Source organism: Staurois parvus, unplaced genomic scaffold, assembly GCF_062004578.1.
Source record: "Staurois parvus isolate SC_StPar_1 unplaced genomic scaffold, SC_StPar_1.0 ptg000264l, whole genome shotgun sequence".
NCBI classification, from domain to species: Eukaryota; Metazoa; Chordata; class Amphibia; order Anura; family Ranidae; genus Staurois; species Staurois parvus.
The window spans coordinates 5,338,314-5,362,444 of record NW_028318060.1 but is presented as its reverse complement, the minus strand read 5'-3'; the positions used below and the strand labels follow the sequence as shown (position 1 = coordinate 5,362,444).

Here is a 24,131-nt window from a genome sequence, read left to right as displayed (position 1 = left end):
TAGGGCCTCTAAAAATTTGATAGGTAGGGAGGAAGTGGTATAAGGTAAGCCTGAAGGTGGTCACTGGATTATGGGGGCCTGTATGTGGCTAGGCTGCCAAAAAGTCTCTCACATGTGGTATTCCCATACAGAATGTAGTGTGGGGTGTTATTCCACATATAGCCATGGCATACGTGAGCAATATATCATTTACGTGACAGCTTTATGTTTAGAAAAAAAAAACAATTTCCAAAAATTTGTGGCAAAAAAATAAAATCCTTCATGGACTCAACATGCCTATCAGCAAATTTCTTTGGGTGTCTAGTTTTTAAAGAGGGGTCATTTGGAGGTTTTTGTACTGTCCTGGCATTTTAGCACTTCAAGAAATGTGATAGGCAGTCAGAAAGTAAAAGCTGTATAAATTCCAGTATATATACCATAGTTGTAGATACTATAACTTTCACACAAACCAATTTCTATACACGTGTTGGGATTTTTTTGTTTACCAAATACATTTATGAATAACTTTGAGTTTATTGGATATTGTTTATAACCAAAAGTATAGAAAATATCTTTTTCTTTCAAAATGTTCTGTCTTATTTCATTTATATCAGAAAAAAATTAAAAACCCAGTGGTGATCAAGATAAGGCTTCACTCAAACATTATATATCTTTTTTAAGCAGAGGCCCTAGAAAATAAAATGGTGGGTGCACCAATTTTGTTTATGTCACACGGTATTTGCGTAGCTGTTTTTTAAATGCGAATTTTTGGGAAAAAATACACTTTAATGAATTTTATGATTGAATATGCTTTTATGGTTTTGAAAGACAGAATTACAGTAGTTAACATGTGTACAGAACATGGGTAAGAAAGAAGTTGAGTCCTCAAATATCCAAGAGAGTCACAAAACATCATAAACAATATGAGACTATACATGAGGTTCAACCTATAGTGATAAATGGAACCATTCTCATTTAGGGAGTATTATCAGTAAAAAGAAAGTCGGAGAAAACTAGAGAAGACAATGTAATAATGAGCATGTACAGTAAGTAACAATAAAAAGGTCAGTAAAAAAGGAGTTCCAAAAGAAGATGGCCTTGGAAATAATTATGGATTGAGATTGTGGGTTAGAATGAAGACTGGTGAGAAGGAGACATTAAGAAAGAACTAAACTAAAGAAAGAGGAAAGATGACAGGAGTAAGAGGAGTTTGTGGTCTAGGTCGGGGACATTGCCATGACATAGTTTAACCCCTTCATGACCAGGGCATTTTTAGCTACTTTAACTGGCAATTGCTTGGTCATGCAATACTGTACCAAAATGAAATATATATATTTTTTTCCCCACAAATAGAAATTTCTTTTGGTGGTATTTAATCCCCACTATGTTTTTTGTTTCTTACTATATAAATGAAAAAATACTGAAAATTATGAAAAAAAAATTTTTTCTTCATTTCTGTTATAAAATGATGCAAACAAATAATATTTCTTCATAAATTTAGGCCAAAATGTAGTCTGTTTCTTTGGGAAAATAACCCAAATCAGTGTTTATTATTTAGTCTGTGTGAAATTTAAAGAGTCTACAACCTATGGTATATATATTTTAAACAAAATGAGCAATCCTGATGTACAGACGTCTCATTTCTTTAGGCCCTAAAATGAAAGGACAATACAAATATCCCCCAAATGACCCCTTTGGAAAGTAGACACTCCAAGGTGTTTAGTAAGAGGCATGGCAATTTGTTTGAAGTTGTAATTTTTTGTTACAATTTTTGGAAAATAAAACAATTCAATGAAACAGATTTTTTTTTTACATTCTGTCACCAGTGCAGTACAGTGTCATCATGAGGTAATGGCAGTGATCAGGGATACTAACTGGCAACAGTATGTAAAGAAAATAAATAAAAATAAATAGTTTTTTAGTCATTTTTTTTTTAAACCTTTCAGTAGAGTCAATACTGTCAATAGAGTAGTTCAGTGTCCCTATAGTGACACTGTACTACTCTGGGGGGGTGACTTATTGTTTACTATTGTGATGCTGTGATTGGTCTCAATTGATCACATATTATACGGAGCTATGATTGGCACAGGTACCATGTGATCACTTATCACCAATCACAGCATCATAATAGTAAGCAAAATGTCATGAATGAAAGTCATTCATGACAGTTTTGCTTACTTTGTAATCATGTGATCGCCATGATTGGTTATAGTGATCACGTGATACCCTGGCTGCTCACAGAGCACTACAACCTTCCAGTGCACAGCAGTGCCTGCAGCTGTCGCCCGCTCGCAGTAAAAGTACTGTGGGCAGGTGGCAAGTGGTTAAAATGGATCATACATAATATCAAACAGATGTAGGTGGATAAATTAAATTCATGAGTTGCTGATGCAAATAAATGTGGTAGTAAATGTATATATAGATATAAGGGGGTTGGTATAAATTGCAGGGATAAAAATACTGGGTAATACTGAGCTGTGCGTATCCTGCGCTTTGGGGCCTCCAAGGAGGAATATGTGAGCCAGTTTAGGAGACAAACTTAGCAATCGTGTCCTGTCGGAAGCTAAAATTTCTTCCATGCACATTATGTTGTTAACCATCTGAATCTAATTTATTAAGGATGCTGAGGAAGAGATTTTTCAAAGGTTAGTTGTCTAGAAGTGGCAAGAAAATGTCCAAGGAGCTGTTTTTTTTAATACTTTGCACTGAGTCACGAAGAATGAATAGTAAAGAGATTGGAGAAAGGAGAAAGTGACTCTCCTTGGAGCTCACTATAGATTTTAAAAATCTCATGCCAAAAGGATAAACTTTTTTGCAATCCCACCAGATATGCATATACAGTTGTGTCCAAAATTATTCAACCCCCAATGCTGTAAAGGGGTTTAGGGACTATAGTGTACATTTGGAATTGTATTCAGAATCAAATCCTACAAGGACGTTGTAACTACCCAAATGCAACTAAAATGACATCAATTGTTTATGTAATACAGTAGTAAATGGTTCTTATGTGGTTTCTTCATTGCCACAATTATTCAACCCCTTAAAGACTACCACTCTGAAGAACAGAGGTTCATACAGGTGCTTTCCATCAGGTATTGAAAACACCTGTGGATGTCACCGAGCAGCAATCAAGCATAATAAGCACCAATTAGGCAGCTTTAAAATGACTGTGATACTCAGCTCCTTCTAGACATTTACTGGTGTGGTTACAAACATGGTGAAGGCAAGAGAATGGTCCAGGAAGACAAGAGAAGAGGTGATTTCTCTTCACAGGAAGGGCAATGGCTATAAGAAGATTGCAAAGATGTTAAACATACCAAGAGACACCTTAGGAAGCATCATTCGCAAATTCAAGGCAAAGGGCACTGTTGAAACGCTACCTGGTCGTGGCAGAAAGAAGATGCTGACTTCGACTGCTGTGCGCTACCTGAAGCGTAGAGTGGAGAGAAGTCCCCGTGTGACTGCTGAGGAACTGAGAAAAGATTTGTCAGATGTGGGTACAGAAGTTTCAGCCCAGACAATAAGACGCACACTGCGTAATGAAGGCCTCCGTGCCAGAACTCCCAGGCGTACCCCCTTGCTGTCTCCAAAGAATAAGAAGAGTCGACTGCAGTATGCCAAAAGCCATGTGGACAAACCACAAAAGTTGTGGGATAGTGTTCTGTGGACTGATGAAACAAAATTAGAACTGTTTGGGCCCATGGATCAACGCTATGTTTGGAGGAGGAAGAACAAGGCCTATGATGAAAAGAACACCTTGCCTACTGTGAAGCATGGTGGAGGGTCAATCATGCTTTGGGGCTGTTTTGCTTCTGCAGGTACAGGGAAGCTTCAGCGTGTGCAAGGTACCATGAATTCTCTTCAGTACCAGGAGATATTGGATGGAAACGTGATGCAGTCCGTCACACACCTGAGGCTTGGGAGACGTTGGACCTTTCAACAGGACAATGATCCCAAGCATACCTCCAAGTCCACTAGAGCATGGTTGCAGAGGAAAGGCTGGAACATTTTGGAGTGGCCATCGCAGTCACCAGACTTAAATCCGATTGAGAACCTCTGGTGGGACTTAAAGAAAGCAGTTGCAGTGCGCAAGCCTAAGAATGTGACTGAACTGGAGGCCTTTGCCCATGAAGAATGGGCGAAGATACCCGTAGATCGCTGCAAGACACTTGTGTCAAGCTATGCTTCACGTTTAAAAGCTGTTATAACTGTAAAAGGATGCTGTACTAAGTACTAAGATTGAATGTCACTTGGGGGTTGAATAAAACTGATAATGCTGTGAGCACAGAAAAGACATTTGTGGTTATTTCATTATAACTGTTATGTTATATTTGTCTGACCTACAAGTGCCTCTTTAATGTAAATGTAAGCAAGATGACTGAATGATCAAAAGCAATGTCAAACTGGCCAAAACACTCAATTTCAGTGGGGGTTGAATAATTTTGGACACAACTGTATGTACCTTTGGCATCCCCACATCTCCAGTAAGAGCACGAGACCTGTGGAGAAATTTGATGTAAAGCTATGTGATCTTTGTACCATCTAGTGAGTGTTTTGTAATTTTCCTATTGAGTGTAACAAGAAATTGAAGCTTTACAAGCGAGGATAAAAACATTGTGCCATTCTGAGGGGGTGATCTCATGGCCCAGGTACTCACTCCAGGCTGTCATGTAGGTAAGAGAATGGTTAGAGCTCTGTTGTAGTAACAGTTTATAAACACTTTAATTAAGTTTAGTGAGCACAAACACAATATAATATCTATTAATTACATTTACAATTGATTTACATCCATGTAAAATATAAAAGAGGATGTTAAGCTGAGTAAATAGATAAACATGTCTGGCTTTAAAAATGCGCACGCACGGGGGGCGCATGCGCGGCCAGCACTGAAGGTGGACGTGTAGTGAATCGGCTCCGTCCACCCGCCAGACACAGAACGGCACACACCGGCCCTGGGGCTCAGACACAGCACTGCACCGATCCCTTACCTTACCCGATCCTCTGCAGCTATGCCCAGAAGGAAAAAAACGGCGGATCAGCCAGGTAAACTGACCCTGTTCTTCCCTGCAGTCGGGCCGGGAATCCAAGATGGCGCCCGCGGCTGCAAAGAGGGAGAGGCAGGCAGAGACCAGCAGGAGGACTACAGATCCCAGCAAAAGGATCCCAGGCTGCAGCACCTGCTCTATCCCGGGGACCCTGGTGAGTTGTCACCCCCACTATCCCCTACATCACGTAGCCCGGCTAAATCTAAGCCGCGGCTAGAGCAGGATCCCAGCACATTAATACAGACCCCGGAAATCACAGCATACACCTCAGATATAGATGCATTTCCTGCGTCAGATATACCGCTCACAGAAATATGCATGAGAAATATGCTCACATCCCTGCGCCAAACGCTGCATACTGATATCCTCACGTCACTCAGCCAACTGTCAAATATAGTACAAAACCAGGAGCGCAGAATAAGCCACATTGAGAACAACATGGGAGACGTCATCACGGCACACAATAATTTAATTGACGCTCATGCAGGCCACTCTGCTGACATAGAACAAATTAACCAAAAATTGGCCGACCTGGAAGATAGGTCAAGGTGCAACAATATCAAGTTCCGAGGAATACCTGAATTTGTGGCAAACAATGACCTAATCCCATACATACAGCAATTTGCCAAAATCCTCGTGCCATCAGTGTCTGACCTGGAACTTGCAATTGACCGGGCGCACCGCTTGCCTAAACCCTCCTTTTTACCTGCATCTACACCTAGAGATATCTTAGCACGCATCCATTTTTACCACGTGAAAGACAAAATCATGTCAGCTGCCCGCAATCCGCCTCCGATTCCGCCGTCACACGCCAATCTCCGCTTATATGCGGATCTATCCAAGGCGACCCTCCTTAACAGAAAACGCATGCTGTCAATCACCAAGGCCCTCAGGAACCACGGCATAGCATACCAATGGGGATTCCCCACCAAGCTAACGGTGCGACAAAATGGTAGGATCTTTACCATCCAAACACTGGAAGCAGGCCTGGATTTGCTAAAATCCTGGAATATCATCCCTGCGGAAACGCAAGATCCTACGCATAGTTCTATGGACGCAACATAGCCCTTACAGGGCATACTTTTCTTTACCATTCAACATACTTCTCCGCTCTCCCAGGAGCCATTCATACACTTAATTTGTCTGGCGTTTGGCCTACACCCTTCTACTCCGATCAAAGGTTTTTTCCTTTTTGCAATTAGCTTGACCACCACCCGGTGATCAAGCTCTCCTGCACCCCCCAGTTTAGCGGTAGCAATCTTGGCTACTCGAGATGTTTGCATTTTTCGCAAATGTTTTTTTATTGTTTCCCCTATCCTCACTACTTCCTTACCCTGGCACCATTGGATATCCACTCCATTCTCTAAGATTATCCACGGCGACACAGATTGGAATACTCTTTTTATCGCTTCAATTGAGTCACATATACGCCACATTCATTCGATCATCTTCCCTCATGGAAAAACACATACTCATCCGATTCTCCCAAATAACACTCCAGTTAACGGAAAATCCTGGAATTACAAACACCAATGATTAACTTTCTGTCTTTAAACGTCCGAGGTCTCAATTCACCTTATAAACGGTCATTACTATCTAGAGAAGCACGGAAGTCACGAGCGGACATACTCTTCATACAGGAAACACACTTTGCTACTAACAAATCACCCAAATTATACCTTCACCGATTCTCTCAAATAATCATGGCGACCAACACCACTAAGAAAAATGGAGTGCTCACGGCCATAAATGACTCTCTTTCATTCCGCATTATTTCACAGACAGCGGATCCACAAGGACGCTTCCATATTTTAGTGTGCCAAATAAATGACAAAACCCACACTCTAGTAAATGTTTATGGCCCAAACTGCAAACAGTTACGTTTCTACCGGAAACTTTTCAAAACCATCTCCTTACATAAACAAGGGAAACTTATAATTGGTGGCGATTTTAACATTTTGGGGAATTCGGATATAGACTCATCTTCCACTACCATACATACTAAACCTACTTTTAACCAATTTCTTCACGACAATGACCTCTATGATATTTGGAGATGTCAACATGGCTCTGAACGGGACTATACGTACTACTCCCCTCCGCATCTTTCCTACTCACGGATAGACATGTTTATAACAGACAAATGGACACTACAACAAGTGACATCATCCAAGATAGGGACCATTACCTGGTCCGACCATGCTCCGATCCAAATATCCTTGGTAGATGATCAAAAAACAGCATTATCACCTATCTGGAGACTCAACTCTGCTCTTTTAGCTACACCGGAAAATTTAAAGCACATCCAAGAAGCTCATGAACTTTTCTTCGATATTAACTCCACCCCTGATATATCCATTACCACGCTCTGGATGGCTTACAAGGCCTACATGAGAGGTATCCTCATCCAATTAAACTCTTGCATTAAGAGGCAACGGTCTCAACAAATTGACCAACTTATGACTTCTATCCGCCTTAATGAAAAACTGCATAAACGACACCCAAACCCAGCCACAATGGCGACCCTAAATTCTGATAGAAATAAATTACGAACCATTTTTCTACAGGCATATGACGCCAATCTGCAAAAAACAAAAACTAGATTTTATGCGCTAGGTAACAAAGCTAACTCACTCCTTAGTAAGACTATTAAACAAAAACGACTTAAAACCAAGATAGCCACAATCCGACACCCTACCTCACAAAACATTCTGACAAACCCACAAGACATTGCCAACGCTTCCGCGGCCTACTACCAGACACTGTATAACCTAAAAGACGACCCTGATACAATTCAGCCAAGAGCACAATCGATCAAACAGTTTTTGCTTAACACTAATCTTCCGCGCTTAACTCATTCCCAACTTGCATCAATCTCTGTACCGATTGACCCTCCTGAGATAGAGAGAACTATACGCACTCTGCCTTTAAACAAATCTCCTGGAAATGATGGCTTCACCAATGAATATTACAAAGCACTTGCCCCCAAACTCACTCTACCACTAGCTCTACTATATAACCATGCCGCTACTAGTGGGGAATTTCCCCAAGAAATGCTGCAATCAATAATTACTACCATTCCGAAGCCTGGCAAAGACCCTCAATTAGTACAGAACTACAGACCAATTTCACTTCTCAACACAGACATAAAGATATACGCTAAGATAATAGCCTTGAGACTACTTCCCTACCTACCAACTTTATTTCACCCAGACCAAGTAGGATTTATTCCTGGTAGACAGGCCCCTGACGCCACAAGAAGAATCTTATCCTTAATACTCCACCTTGAATTAAATCCCCAACCCTCGCTTCTACTATCGCTTGATGCAGAAAAAGCGTTCGACCGCATTCACTGACAATTCATGCTACATACCCTGCAAAAAATTGGAATATCAGATTGGATGTTGTCAGCCATAATGTCCCTTTACTCTAGACCCTCCACTAAAGTATTAACCAACGGCACACTTTCTCAACCTTTCTATATCTCTAACGGAACTAGACAAGGATGCCCACTATCCCCTATAATTTTTGCTCTTCTTATTGAGCCACTAGCAACCAACCTTAGAAAAGACCCTCACTTTACAGGATTTAAGTTCCTAAAAACCGAACACAAGATTAGTCTCTTTGCAGATGACATCATACTAATGGTCACTAACCCATACAAGTCCCTCAACACAATACAAATGCACATCCAAAATTATACATCAGTATCTTACTACAAACTTAATGCACCGAAATCTTCCATACTAAATCTTCACACACCTGCGAACACCCAAAACCTTATTTCCAAACACTTCCCCTTCACTTGGGAAAGACTTGCTATTCCGTACCTAGGAATTAAACTCACTCCAAAGACTAACCAATTGTATAATACTAACTTTAAACCGCTGCTTGAATCTATCCCACAAGAGCTTAAAGGCCTACGCACTACTACCCTCTCGACGTTAGGTAGAATAGCTACACTTAAAATGTGTATCTTACCCAAGATACTCTACATCTTCAGAACACTCCCTATCCCAATTCCTCATATCTTTTTTACCAAACTTCAGACAATTTTAAATCAGTTCGTATGGAACTCAAAAAAGCCTAGATATGTTACGAATCTTCTAATTCTCCCTCCCTCCAGAGGTGGAGCGGGCCTCCCACATGTGAAGTCGTATTACCTTGCTGCTCTACTTGACCAGCTTTTCTTCTGGAGGCAGCCCACTGTTAATAAGACCTGGACCCTGATGGAAACCTCCCTATTCCTACCACATGCCTTACCCAATATACTTTTCGTATTCCGTGGAGTACATCCCACAGCCTTGTACCATAACCCTTGTATACGAGCTTCCCTAGCAGCTTGGGAGGAGTTTCTTACTCTTACCCAACTACGCAAAGACAATCTCCAAATTCCCACTCCACTTTCGTCCCTACATTTTCTCTCTCCACATTTAAACCTAAACCTCTGGATAGACCAGGGCATGCTTCATATACAAGACCTATATGCTAACGATAAACTACATACTTTCAGGATATTCGGGACAAATACCGAATTCCGGTTGCCGAATATTTTACCTACATACGCTTAACCCATACCCTTCACAGGACGAAAGTACCACTTAGCATAAAATTCCCAGCGACGGCACACCACTTTTTACAAAAATCTGCCTACCCAAAAAAAGGTATATCGACTTTTTACACAATGCTGGTTGACTCACAGTTCACCACTTATACATCATCCCTAGCAAATTGGGAAAACATAACTCAACAACTGATATCTCCTTCCATCTGGGAGAGAACTTTCTCCACTACGTTTAAGGCCTCAAAGTGTAGCTCACACTGGGAATCATACTTAAAAATACTCCATCAATGGTACTTAACACCTGTCAAACTATCTATATTTTATCCTCATCTCCCCCAAACTTGCTGGAGACATTGTGGAGATAGAGGCTCTCTTCTTCACCTGCTGTGGACATGCAAATCCCTTACTTCCTACTGGAATCAAGTTTTCCAATTAATCTCCTTAATAGCACAAACCCCAATCTCCCCAAACCCTACTTTAGCGCTCCTCCACATTGGTATAGACAAAACTCCATTATCCTCACGCACTATTATTATACATATCTTATCGGCTGCAAAACTGAATATCCCCAGGCTCTGGCGTTCCATTACCACTCCTACACTTTCCCGCCTATTGACCGATCTTAACTTCTCCTGTGAGATGGAGAGAAACACAGCACTCCGTAATTCCTCGTACTATAAATTCAAAACCCAATGGACTCGATGGTTACAGAACCCTAACTGTTCAATAAAATGATACTACAACATCCCTTTATACTACATCACCTTGACAACTATGGTGCCTTCACCCGCCCCCTCCCCCCCCCTCCTCCCCTCTCTCTTCTCTTTCTATCCCCCCTAAATACACCCACTATCGTTCCACTTGGTTCACATAAGGAAGCATACCTCTCATGTACCTTACCAAAGACGTTGCATAGTACCTCGGCCAGATGGCGAGGTGCCGTTAGCTCATTCTCTGACTGCATATTCTGATTATATAAATGTGAACTGCGTTATACTACTGTTTTCCATTGTTTTTTGTATGTTCAAAAATGTTCTAATAAAAATATTTGAAGATAAAAAAATGCGCACGCACGTGGAATAAGATAAACTTCAGTACATTAAATTATCCATAGGCAGCGCTTTAAAAGCCTTTACCAGTTTATAGTTTAACAAAAGATCCAGTGCTAAAATTATTGCTCACTCTCTGACGTTTGCAGTGATACCTCACATGTGGTGCTATCGCCATTTACATATGTATGTGGCTGCCTTTGCATGTGAGCAAGACGGAAAGAGGCACTTTTTTAAAAATTTTATTATTTTATTTACATTCTTTTTTAGCACTGTACCTTTAATTTGTTTTATATATCAACTTTATTGCTATCACAAGGGATGAACAGCATCCTCAGGTTTCTTCTCTGAACCAAGATCAGCTTGATCTGCTGCTTTACAAGCCAGCAACAGTATGTAAACAAACAAACAAACAAACCAAAACTGGAAGTGATGTAATCCTTGTTTCCAGTTTCTGAGCTCACAGAAGGAGGGTAACTGTTACATAATGAGTTTATGTGAAATTTTCATTAAACACTGTAAATAATATTATATTAAGAATATATTTCAGTTAGAGCTTTATCAGTGCAGATGTGCAATATGTCTTCCCATAAATTCCTCTTCTATAGATACCATAGTTGCCAAAGAGAATTTTCTAGTAATTACACCTTCTTTACTGTATAACAGACGTCTTTGCTGAGAATCCTCTTTCAGACAGTTCGGTGCCAGAGTTAGATTATCTAATGATGAGACATACCTGTTGGCTTCCCAAATATGCAGTTTAATGGATACCTCATTTAGATATGCAATGAAGGTGGCCAGCCGTTCATGAATACTTCTGTCCCAGCAAAAGGTCATGCACTGACCTGCTTAAATTACATAAAGGGTGTGCCAGGATTTGCCTTAAAGGGGGTTGGTGTATGCTATATACAGGGGAATGGATGTTAGCCAATCATATCAGAGAATAGACTGGCCAACCAATCAATCAGAGATACTTCATGAATATTAATGGGGCAGAGGCCTATAACTATGGACACGAGAGAGAGAGAGAGAGAGAGAGAGAGAGAGAGAGAGAGAGAGGGGGGGGGGGTTCTCATTGGAACACCAGAGGAAGGGAGTGGAACTTTTACGTCCAGTTCCATGGTAATTATGGAATATATCCCTTCCACTTGTATCTAAATGTTTGTCATGTCTTTTCTGTCTCACTGTTTGTATTTTGTAATATGTTTGAGCTTTCTTAATACTTTTTCTTTTATGTAACTAGATAGATTGTTTGTGTTAGTTTAGACCTCCATCCTATTCACCAATAAACTTTGGTTGTTGTGTTAAACCTTTCACTCCTGGTTAAGAACTCTTCATTTACCAAATCATATCAGAGAAATATTATATTTCATAATCTATAGATTTGGTCAACAGTAACAATGTCAATCCCTCTCTCTTAGTGTACAGGAGCTGATACTACTGGTCAGATCAGCCTGGGAGAACCCAGGAAGGGTAGTGGCTGCAAGAAAGGAGAGAACCCTTTTCGCCACCTGTAGAAGTGATCAAGTGGCCACCTGAATCACTTCTACATAAAAGCTCATCACTGGCTGAACATTTTGAAATGAAAAAAATTAATGAAATAAGTTAAATGAATTTACCCCAAGGAAGTCATAAGTCCTAAGAGTGGCAAGTGGTTAAACAGAGTCTAAGCCCACTTGCTTTACACATTGCACACATGTCACAGTCCTTGTACCCAAAGAATATGCCTTAACAACTGTGCTAGTCTAAAAGACACCCACAAAACTTAGCACAAAGGATATTTTTTAAAAAGAAAAGTCTTTAATATATTTCATATATATAACACTTTGCCAGATCAATAAAATATTTGAGGAAGCTTTATATAAAAAGGATTATACAATATATTATGTGCAAATCTTAATTTATAATTAATAATATTATTATTATTGTAAATGATATTAACTACGGTATATATATATATATATATACACACACACACACACACAAGATTTGTAAATAATATAAAATCCTTTTATATGAAGATTCTTTGGATATATTGTTGGAGTTTGATCTCAAGATGTAGTTCACAGCATGACGTCTTACAACTTTATATAGTTGATTGACATACTGTATGTATTTACCACACTATGTTTTATAAATGAATATATATTTTGGTGGGTTTGTTTAAGTTGGTCTGTTAGCTTCATATTCTTAAATATATATAACGCAATTGGAGAATATAGCTCCACTGTAAGACAGAAAATGTAAAACGCAAACCCCTTTTTTACTTATCAACTCATCTGTGAACTCAGATCTTGTAATTAAAAAAAATTTAGAATTAAAAGACCCTTTTTAATCCTAAAATAAAACCTTTCATCACAAGAAAGCTCACCGCTGCAATGCACGATGTCAGTAAATTGGTATCAATTAGTATGCTCACCATATACATATTTTAATTTACTTTTTTCTTTCAATACATTTTTATTGAAATAAATGTGTAAAAGATACATTGGTTATCGCTATCATGTGTACTGGTAGGAGTACAAAGTCAAGGCCTTGCAGGCCAAGGGCGGTAATATGTCATTTATAGGAACTGTGATGAACAACAAAACATTTTTCATGACGGAGGTACATTGATTGCATTTTAACAAAGAAACAGTATGAGTAACAAGAGAAAATCCATATGTCTGTATCACAAAAAACAGGCGTAGGTGGATGAAGTGGCAATATGCAAACTTCACTGTTCAAAAGACAAAACAGAAGAAAACATAGGAACAGATCTCAATTTACAGATCATCCCTGTGGGTGAGCCTAGAAAAAAAACAAAAAATAAAGGAAGGAAATAAAAGGGAAAGGGGGAGAGGGACATCAAGAACGCTCAGACCTGAGCTTAATGGAGCTTGGTGTTTATAACAATGTGTAACTTGCGGTTGACATAGGTGGGTGGGCGTATTGAATCCATGGAGTCCATATTTTGAGGAATTTATCATTTATATCTAAAAGAATACTAGAAAGCTTTTCATGAATGAAGAAGGAATCTAAGCAGCGACTGACTTCCGCAACAGGTATGAACTATTGTTTCCATTCCTTCACTATGGTTTGTTTTAGCAGTAACACATAGCTAGCCAGTTTAAATTGCTATTTAGCAAGGCCCTGAGGTTTCAAATATAGTAGGATATTCTTGGGAAGGGACAGGTATATAATGATTGGAGGAGTTTAAGGACTTTTGTCCAGACCATAGAACATGTCTATCAAATGTGGAGAGCATCTCCTGGAATGGCACATCCCCTGAAACAGGTACTGGGGGCAGGAGGGTAAAGATGTGCCAGACAGGAAGGAACCAGGTGAGTTTAGGGGACAAAGGCTACTGATAACAAATATGTTCAAACAATGACAATTGAATCATTGTGTCTTTGTTAGCTAGCACTGAAGATAACCAGTGTTTAATTTTTAGGAATTGGAAAAGTTCAATATGGGGGCTTGGTATTTATCCCAAATTTCTGCCCAGGTGTAAGTAGAATGACCAGTGAGGACAGAGTTGACACAGTGAAGTTTGTGGGAAATCCTCCAGTGAAAGGTGCTAGGTTACTCAAGGCCTGGCAAAAAAGTGGGTTCCCCAGAAGGTGGAGAAGTGTCAAGTGGGGAGAAATTAGGCCACTTGAGTATTTGGCAGAGTTCCAGACTTGTAACAGTTTTAATTTACTTTTTATACAAAATGATATTATATATTATATCATTTATTATTTGTTTTAACAACTTTGTAAAAGCAAATCCATAAAGTTTTTTCTAATATGTGCTGTGTTACCATAAATATATATTGCTAGAGATAGAGAATAGCCATGCATAAAAAGAATAAAACATGCATAAAAATGCTTTGTCCTTAGGTTATACTGGGACTTCTGTATAGATGTTTTCAGGACAGACATCAAATGAAAATTGTAGTAAGATGGATCAAAATATTGTATGAAATATATTATAATATAATAGATATCTCAGGTCTTCATTCAGAGAAATAAAAAGCAAAGTGTTTACTGATGGATAAGCGTATACTTCTTAAGAAAAAAAAAATCACTATTGAACCCCTATAATTTTAGCAAAAATTACAACCTAGTACATTTCTGCACTAAGAAGCATCTGCACTTAGATCCCATTAAACTACACAAACATATTTTGATTGTACAATCTCTTTTAGATTTACCAACTACTTTGTTGTTTTAAAACCTACCTATTTTTTAACAGGTATTTATACAGCACTGATAATTTACAAGGTATGTCTAAAAAGTTTGGTGAATGGTATCAGAAAACAAACAAAACAGAATATACAAACAAATTACCTTTATTAGCCTTCAAAATAATGTTTATCCTTCACAACACACTTTTGGCAACATTCATAAACCTTCTGGGAACTGTCGGAAAATGCCTATTTAGGAATTGATAGCAAAACCCCTGTCAAACATTCTTAGATTGCCACCACATCCGAAAATGTGGCGTTACATGATGCTCTTCAGGCGGGGAAACAGAAAGAAGTCCACAAGCACCAGTTCAGGGGAGTATGGTGGATGATCGAGAACAGGTATGCACAAGAATTGGCAGCCACGGATTACAAAGTGCGCATGCGCATTATCATGCAGCAACATCCACTGTCCAGTCCTGTGCAACTCTGGCCGAACACGGCTGAAACATCACAGCAACCATTTCAAAACTTCCTTGTAGAATGCGGCATTCACGATTTGACTCACAGGAACAAATTCCATCATTGTCTAAGAAGGCAGTCAACATGGTCTTGTCCTTGGACTTTTTCAGGCGACTCTTTTTGGGTTTCTGGGAAGATGGTGCCCTCCATTCAATCGGTTGCTGCTGGGGTTCTGCATCGAACTAGTAGCACCAAGTCTCATTCCCTGTGATGATGATTTGCAGAAAGGATGGATCTTGGTCACACATGGTAATGAAATCTCTAGAGGTATGCATCTGTTTTGTTTTCTGTTCGTCTATCAGCTTGTGCGGCACAAACGGGGAATAGATCTTCAGCTTAACCAAATCTTTGTGGATGATGGTGAGCACTGTGTCATTGCTAAAGCCCAATTCCTCTGCCATCAATCGTAGAGTCAGTCGCCAATCTCGTGCCAGCATTTGTCACACTTGTTTGATCATGCCTGGGGTTCTACTTGTTGGAAGCTGACCCAACTGTGGCTCATCCTCAGTCATTTTCTTCCCATCACGAAACACATTTTCTGCTCACAGCTTCTGTTCCATACCATCACAAAAACATTTCATACCTTTCCATCACTGGTTTCCCCAATTTGTAGCAGAACTTGATGTTAACTCGTTGTTCCATTGCACTACCTCTCACACTGACTACATTTGACGGGTTTACCCTGACAGCCATTCGTACTCCATGAGTAGTACGTAGGTGGCGCTTCTCTGAAGAGCCATGTGCATGAGTGCAAACCTGGCTTATGTTGCTGTTGAGATATTGGTCCATTCACTGAACATTTTAGACACATTTCATATGCAGCCCCTAATATAATTGTAGCACCCTCCTAGATAGGTGCTAGATTAGGCAAATGTAGTTCTTTAGCTTTCCTGTAATCAGTGGAGCTGCTTGTGATTGCTCTGGTCTGCTCTAAGTTTCACAGGCTATGGGTTTGACTGCTTACACCATCTTCTAGATGGTTCTGGAAGGTAGTGGACTGGGAGAGTCAAATCTACAGTCTGCATATTTGTGTGGGCCCAGTCAATCCTTGGGGTGCCCAGTAGGTGGCTGGAAGAGTGCATAAAAATGTGAGGCTTGAAGCAGAGGGGTTCTTGTCCAGGAGGAGAAGATCCCAGCCTGAAGGGCGACCCATGGTCACCCTGCACCCATCCAAATTCAAGTTTTCAATGCCTCAATGCCTCATCAAAAAGATAGCCATAGACCAAGGGTGTCAAACTGGTGTCCCTCCAACTGTTGCGGAACTACAAGTCCCATCTTGCCTCTGCCTTTGGGAGTCATGCTTGTAACTTTCAGCTTTGCAATGTCTCATGGGACTTGTAGTTACACAGTCTGACACCCCTGCCTTAGACTAATCATGTGCCTGGCTGTTAGTGCACTTGTTGGGGAAGGAACCTTAGGAGAAAATCAGCGGGCCCTTTCACGTGTGAGCACTACATAATGTGCATTAAACCTACCAACCTTTGGAGTGTTGGAGGAAACCAATATGCCTAGAGGAAACCCATGCCAGCGCAGAGAGAACATGCAAATTCCATGCAGACAGTGTCCTGCAAAGTTTGAAGTGGCTATCAATTCAGATTTTTTTTTACTAAGTATTTAGATTCATAGTTACTATTTATAGCCATTAATAGGAACTTATGGCCATCTGCCTAGGAAAGATAAAAGGTCAGAAATCAGCTTTGAGTTCAAAGTAGACATTAGTCTAAAATATGCCTGTTCAGGGAATGGGTAAATTAAATAGGACTACAACCACTAAATCAGACCTCTTGCTACAGTGATACAGTTAGCAGCAGTATTGCTACAGGTAAATGTGACAGTTTTCCACTCTGGCTGGTTGTTAGGATGCCATCAGTTGCTAGCATCCTAGCAACCAGTGAGGCATCCTGGGGCCTTTCAGCTGTCAGCGGGGATGATTGCTGCCATTACTGCCCAAACATGGCCATGGCCATATTTGGTTAATGACAGCAACCCCCATCCTTGCTGACAGCTTAAAAACCAGCAGTCAGCAAGAGAAGCAAATGGATTGGCATATTCTTTAAGGTGTCATTCATCCTTATTGACAAAGGTCTGCATCACTATGTGGGACATTGAGACAAATAAAGGACAGTGTGGAAGTGTAGGTTGTGTTAGTTTACTGTTTAAATTTGTTTTTATGAATGAATAGGAATACCAAGTACCCCTTACTCATTTATGTGTGTGTAGGGGGAGGGGGGGGGGTTCTTCTTCACATCAACCTGGGGACAACGGGCTTTGCCAAGGGGTGGGATGCCTTTTTTTTTTTGAACAGGGCCCCAACTGGAATTCACAACAGAACCTCTGATCTTTGAGGGAGCATCATGTACTGCAAGAGTGACATTTTAAAGTTTAAAAAAAAACAACACCTTGCCACTAACTTTCATTACCCCAACAGCTTCTTTAAAAAAAAAAGCCTAGGTACCCTCCAAAGGTCTTAAAAGGTCTGTGTATTTTTTTTTTTTTTGCAATGAAAACCAAACTGGTAGGGAAATGTCATTTGTAGGCAAACTAAATGTTTGTTTTTACTTGTAAATGTCACTTTTGCTGTAGTGCATTGTATACAATGGACAGGTAAACCACCCCAGAGACATGTTTAGGGCATTGCCCCATTTTATTCAAAGGAATTGGACATAATTAAAATTACTGCATACCACCCAAACAGTGTTTAAGTAGTTTTTTTTTTTGCATTACTATATTCCCTGAGCAGTGCCTATCACTCCTTGCCATTTGTTTGACAATTCCTTATCTATTGACCTTGAAAATTCCTAGAACTGATTTTAAACATTCTGCTCCCATTGACTTCCATGGGGTTTGGAATAACGTTCAGAATGTTCGCACAACCTTCCGTGAACCAAACCCAGGTATGTTTGGCTCATCACGAGGAGCAGCACCAAAGTACTTTTTTACATGTACCATTTGAAATTTATGTTTGTTTATGTTATTTTTGTGCCTTTTTCTGCACACCTCTTGATTTGTGTGGGCAATGCCAACAGCATAACTGAAGGGGAGGAATAGTGGGCAAAACTGGCTGCAGAGAAGATTAACAAGGAGTCATCTTCTCTTTCTCTGCAGACTCTTAAATGTCGAATTGCATAGTTTAATGCTAAATGATACACTATTATGCCTCCAACAGCAGACTATGGTTTTGACAATAATAAAAAGGTAATATGGTTGGTGAATAGATGATTTACCTGTAAAAAAAAGGTCTCATTGTCTATGTGTGCTTAGAGTACCATGGTTTTAATGGGTTCACCATGCATTCATTTGTTTTATAGCTAATAAATAGGCTCATTAAAATACATGGATGTTAAATATTATGTTCATTAAATACTGTATATAAAATTACTCTTATATAGTCATTCTATCATATACGGCAAAGAGTATCATTTATTCCATAATTCACTAAGAAATGGGAAACTTTTACCAAGTTCCCTGCCTTTTGTGCTTTGTTTAATTGTATATTATATACTTATATTTATAAAGCCTGACTTCAGTGTCAGAAATCAGCTAGTCATATAAAAAAAATTTGACTTACCAGCAATATCTCCATAAACCCATACCTTATCACATATAAAAATATCTCCACACTAGTGCACAATAAAACCTTAACATAATTTAGATTCAAACTAACCAATATTCCTGGAGGTCCTGGTGGTCCTGGCTGACCATTATTTCCTGGTTGTCCAGGGTAGCCCCGATTTCCAGTTGGTCCATGTGGGCCAGTGGGTCCCATATCTCCTTTATCCCCTGATAGACCTGTTTTTCCTCTTGGACCTTGATCTCCTGGTATACCAGGATCTCCCTTAGAAAATGGTAGATAGGAAAACCTATGATTATTACTACATGACGCAGTATGCCAAAGATAATACACTAAGGAAAACCGAGATAAATAAACACGTCACAAAATATTATGATATTGAACTTTGAGTTATAAAGATTAAAAGAAGCAATGTATTCTTGAAAAATCTTCTGCTAAAAGGATACTCCAGTAAACTGAACTGTGGAACCTCTTCTGCACACTCTCTGATAAAAGATTAATCACTTTGTATGTGTCTTATTGTAATTCAATAGAAAGCTAAAACAAAACAATGGAAACATATATAGGTAATAAATAGTGTTGTGTACAATTCATTGCTTAAAGCTGCAATCCTGCAAATGCTATTTATCTTGTGACAGAGTTTGAATTCCGGAATCATCTTGAGCAACACATCCTTATAATTAGCTAAGGGAACAGCTGGTTTCCAGGATGTTTACAGGTCTAGTGTTGTTCCTGACAGTTCTTCATGGATTTTCAAAGATTACACCTGCAGTATGCTAACAGGACATTTCAATAACATTGACACTGTAGGATCTTATTGACCAACATCATCTACATTATTGGGCAAACATTTTTCTAGGAATTATATTGGAAAACCTATTGTAACCAAATGGTGCATGTTTTATTAGTCATGATAAGCTCAATTCACAAACCTAAAACACCTGGACTGTTATTTTTGGTTGAGTCCAATGAGATTTGAAAATTACAGACACATGTCTTATGATAAAGATCCTTGTCCTGGTGTTTCAGATTTGTGAAATGAGTTGAATTAGCTTTAATCTATAAATTGTTAATTCTATAACATATGTTGAATTATTTTTATCATATAACATAACTGGTGAGCAGTGGGTTAATAGAATGCAAGAGTTCATTGGAACATTTCTTTTTGAATAAATGTGTCTGTCATGCACTCTTTCCTCTTTTTGCACCTCCACAGAGGTCATCATTATCTTCATAGTAAATGCTGTGGAAAGCTTTATCCTTTTTATTTATAGCCTTTGCCCAGACCATGTCCAGACTGCTGCCCCAGTATTGAAAGTTGTACATTGATACTTTGAGATTAGCTGTGCACAGCCCCAAATATTCTTCCCTGTGAAATTCTATAGCACCATATGTATTGCCATGTTAAACAGCTCTGGTTGCTGTGTAATAGCAAATGTAATCACATAGCAATGTATTAAAAAAAAAGATTTTCCAAATGTCATGACTTCCCCTAATGCAGGTGGTCAGGCACTATAGCTAGCTTCTGTGTTTTTTTACCTATAGCAGCCCCCTTTCCCACAAGGCAAGCAGGCCTACCAGTATTTGGTTGCCCCCAGGACTTTTACACAATGCTATAGTGCCTTGTCTTCATCTGGCTGAGAAAAGCAAATAGGTACTTGTGGTTGGCAGACAGATTTAATGACAGTCTATGTATCAGGCAGGCAGAGTTCAGGGAATAGTCCAATCTGAGGTAGTCAACAAGGGAAAAGAGCTGAGCAGGACAGACAAACAGGCACCTTGAACACATAATCAGCACTATCACAAGCATGAGACTGCAGGCTTAGCTGGCTTAAATCAGGTTTGGTTTCCACTCAGAGACTTGTCACATCAATCACCTTGCAGATGAACAGACAGACAGGGATGCATCACAGCAAAAACCAAAATGCTGGAGTAAGACCAGACGCTCTCAAAGAACAGGAATAAGTGAAAAATATTTGGCCACCGCAGGAAATAGCCTTCTGTTTACATTACACTCACTTTGAGAAAGATCTCAGGAGTTTAAAATGAATCTGAGATAACACTTTGTATGCACCAATTTGAAAAACATAAGACCTGCAGACTCTCTTACCCCATTTGAGTCTGTATGGGCATGCTGGAAATAGGCTTGCAATTATCAATTGCATATAAAATCTTACACTGAAATCAGCAAACTACAGATCTCTGATACACTATATGATCAAAAGTTTGTGGACACCTGATAATCTCACATATAACAGTATATGGCAAAAATGATGTGACACCCCCTCCTAGTTGTTGAGTGCAGGTGTTTCCAATGAAGGTTCTTGTTAATGTTACGGCATACAAAGAAATATTAAACAGCTGTGTGCTTCCAACCTTGTGATGACAGTTTTAGGACGTGACTGTGCCCAAAAGTCAGATCCAAAATGATATGGTTTGATGAGCATGGTGCGGAGAAACCTGTGTTCCTTTCACAGAGCCAGCAAGGGAGAATGTCACCAGCACACTGAGGATCACCAATATGGGTCCAAAAGTTTTAATGAACGATCACATAGTTACAGCAAGACAACATTTTGGAGTCTCACAGGACCCCTTCATTAGGCATATGATGGTCACATAGAAAAGACAAGAAAGCGGCAAAAAAGTTGTGCAAAAAGTAAAAAATGAAATTAGAAAAATAAAAAAAGCTGCTAGCAAAACAATCAGATCAATTGTGTACAAATAAGCATAAGTAAATTGCCGCACTACATCATCATTGTCAAGATAAATGCATAAATAATGAAAATTATATAAATGAAAATAGCAACAAATAATCAAGTCCCAATAGGAGAAAGATGTTGTCTATATATCTCACCCACAGTAGGAGCTGGGGTTGCTCTCGAGAATAGATGACATCCTCCTCCCACTTAGCCATAAACAAATTGGCCAAGCTGGGGGTAAATTTTGCCCCCCATAGCTACTCCCTTTCTTTGAACATAATACTGGTAATCAAACTAAAAATAGTTATGTTGAGTAGCAAACAATAAAAGTTCCATAATAAATGCTTTTTGTGACTCAGAGATTTGTGCTTCTTTTGTAATATAATATTCAACTGTGTTGAGACCCAACTCATGGGGGATACATGTATATAATGATGCTACATCTGCTGTTACCAACAGTGTTCCATCTCTAACCACAATTTCGTAGAATAGATTACAGGTATTCACCATATCATAGAATAGATTACAGCTAAGATAGGTAGGTACATCGATTTTTATTTGCAACCACTGGTGAGATATGTACCCGCTTATATAAAAGATACTATCAAACTTTTGGACGATATGGTGGTTAGAGATGGGACACTGTTGGTAACGGCAGATGTAGCATCATTATATACATGCATCCCCCAGGAGTTGGGTCTCAACACAGTTGAATATTATATTACAAAAGAAGCACAAATGCCCGAGTCACAAAAAGTATTTATCTTCAGGACATTACATTCATGTTTATGTCTCTTAGTTTATGGGTCCATATATTCTGGTAAGAGTCCTACCACTACTTGGTGGTGGTGCACTTGGTTTATTTGAAGACACGGGGTGTTGGCTTACATAATAACAGAATACCGGGACTTTATTCATGATTTTTCTTTTGGGACTTGATTATTGCTATTTTCATTTATATAATTTTCATTATTTATGCATTTATCTTGATAAAAATGATGGTGTAGCGCGGCAATTTATTTATGCTTAAGTGATGGTCACATGCCTGATGAAGGGGTCTTGCAAGATTCCAAAACGTGCTGTAACTATGTGATCGTTTATTAAAACTTTTGGACCCATATTGGTGATCCTCGGTGTGCTGATGACATTCTCCCTTGCAGCACCCACTTATACACACAGCCATTTTTAACACAGGAACGTGTACATTTGAATTGTACACTTGCCTTCACAGATCCTTGACCTCAACCCTATTGAAAATCTTTGGGATATACGCAAATTTCATGCCAGACTTTCTCATTCAATATCAGTACTAGACCTCACAAGTGCTCTTTTTACTAAATGGGCCAAATTCCCACAGACACGCTTTCCAGTGGAACCTGTTATAGCCCCAACGTGTTGTTCAGTTGTGTATTAATGCTCATGCTTTTGGAATGGCATATTAAGCAAACTCATAGATTGTAGGTGTGATGGCCAGGTGTCCACAAACTTTTGATCATATAGTGTAATTTCAGGAATATGAAAAGGACTTGTACTAGACTGAGATCTTGAAGCTGATTGGAGTTAATATTATTGATTAGCTGCCAGATGACTCTGGGCCCTGTTTACTGCATGGCACTCTATCCTCCATTGAGGGCTATAAGAAAAGTGTGACACCCCACTTACTCCATGCCGCTATGATGTCAAATAAACACAGTCAATGACTGTGTAGCACTACCTCACTGGTAATATTAGGTCTTCTGCTCATTCTCCAGCCCTAACTGGAGTCTCACTCTTACTGACACCACTGTTAAAAGATAAGGAAATTATATAGGTTGACCAAAATTAAAAGATAACACAGTGAACCATTATTTCATTATGAACACAAGAGAAAACAATGCAATACAAATATAATTCAATTAACCGGGGGACCTTTTAAAAATTGACTCAGCTTGCACTGCAATACCAACAGCATAAAAAGTAGCTATCTGACTGGGAGATTATGCCCCAAGTGACTGTGGAATGGCCAACAATAAGAACTGCTGGACAGTACACTTGAGGGCTCTCAGGCTGGAGGGGCTAGGCTTAGCCTGGAAAGTTTGTTATACTATCAGCAAACCAGTTCTGCCACCAGGCAGGCCACAAGATGTGAACAATTCTTTAACCACTAGCCTACTGGGAACTTTTACTCCCTTCCTGCCCAGGCCAATTTTCAGCTTTCAGCACTCTCACACTTTGAATGACAATTGCGTGGTCATGCAACAACTGATATGAAAGGTTTATAATTTTTGGGAGGCAGATAGAGCTTTCTTTGGTGGTATTTAATCACCTCTGGGTTTTTTATTTTTTGCTAAACAAACCAAAAACCACAGAAATGTTTGAAAAAAAAACTTTTTTCTTAGTTTCTGTTATAAAATTTTGTAAATAAGTGATTTTTCTACTTCACTGATGTGCGATAATGAGGTTGCAGTGATGGGCACTGATAGGCTGCAGCAGGGGTGGACTGACAACTCATTTGGCCCCTGGGCAATAGGGGATCATGGGGCCCCTGTGTCCTTGCCCAAACTCAAAAAAGC

General features: G+C 39.4%; 1 protein-coding gene across 2 annotated transcripts in view; it reads right to left on the bottom strand.

Annotated features, from left to right (window-relative positions):
- The window catches only part of COL19A1 (collagen type XIX alpha 1 chain), an 895,475-nt gene that overhangs the window by 67,423 nt on the left and 803,921 nt on the right, over positions 1-24,131 (bottom strand). For both annotated transcript variants that reach the window (XM_089681326.1, XM_089681327.1), the window contains exon 48: positions 18,974-19,144. In XM_089681326.1, the coding sequence (XP_089537452.1) occupies positions 18,974-19,144 (171 nt within the window). The remainder of the gene's footprint in view (positions 1-18,973; positions 19,145-24,131) is intronic.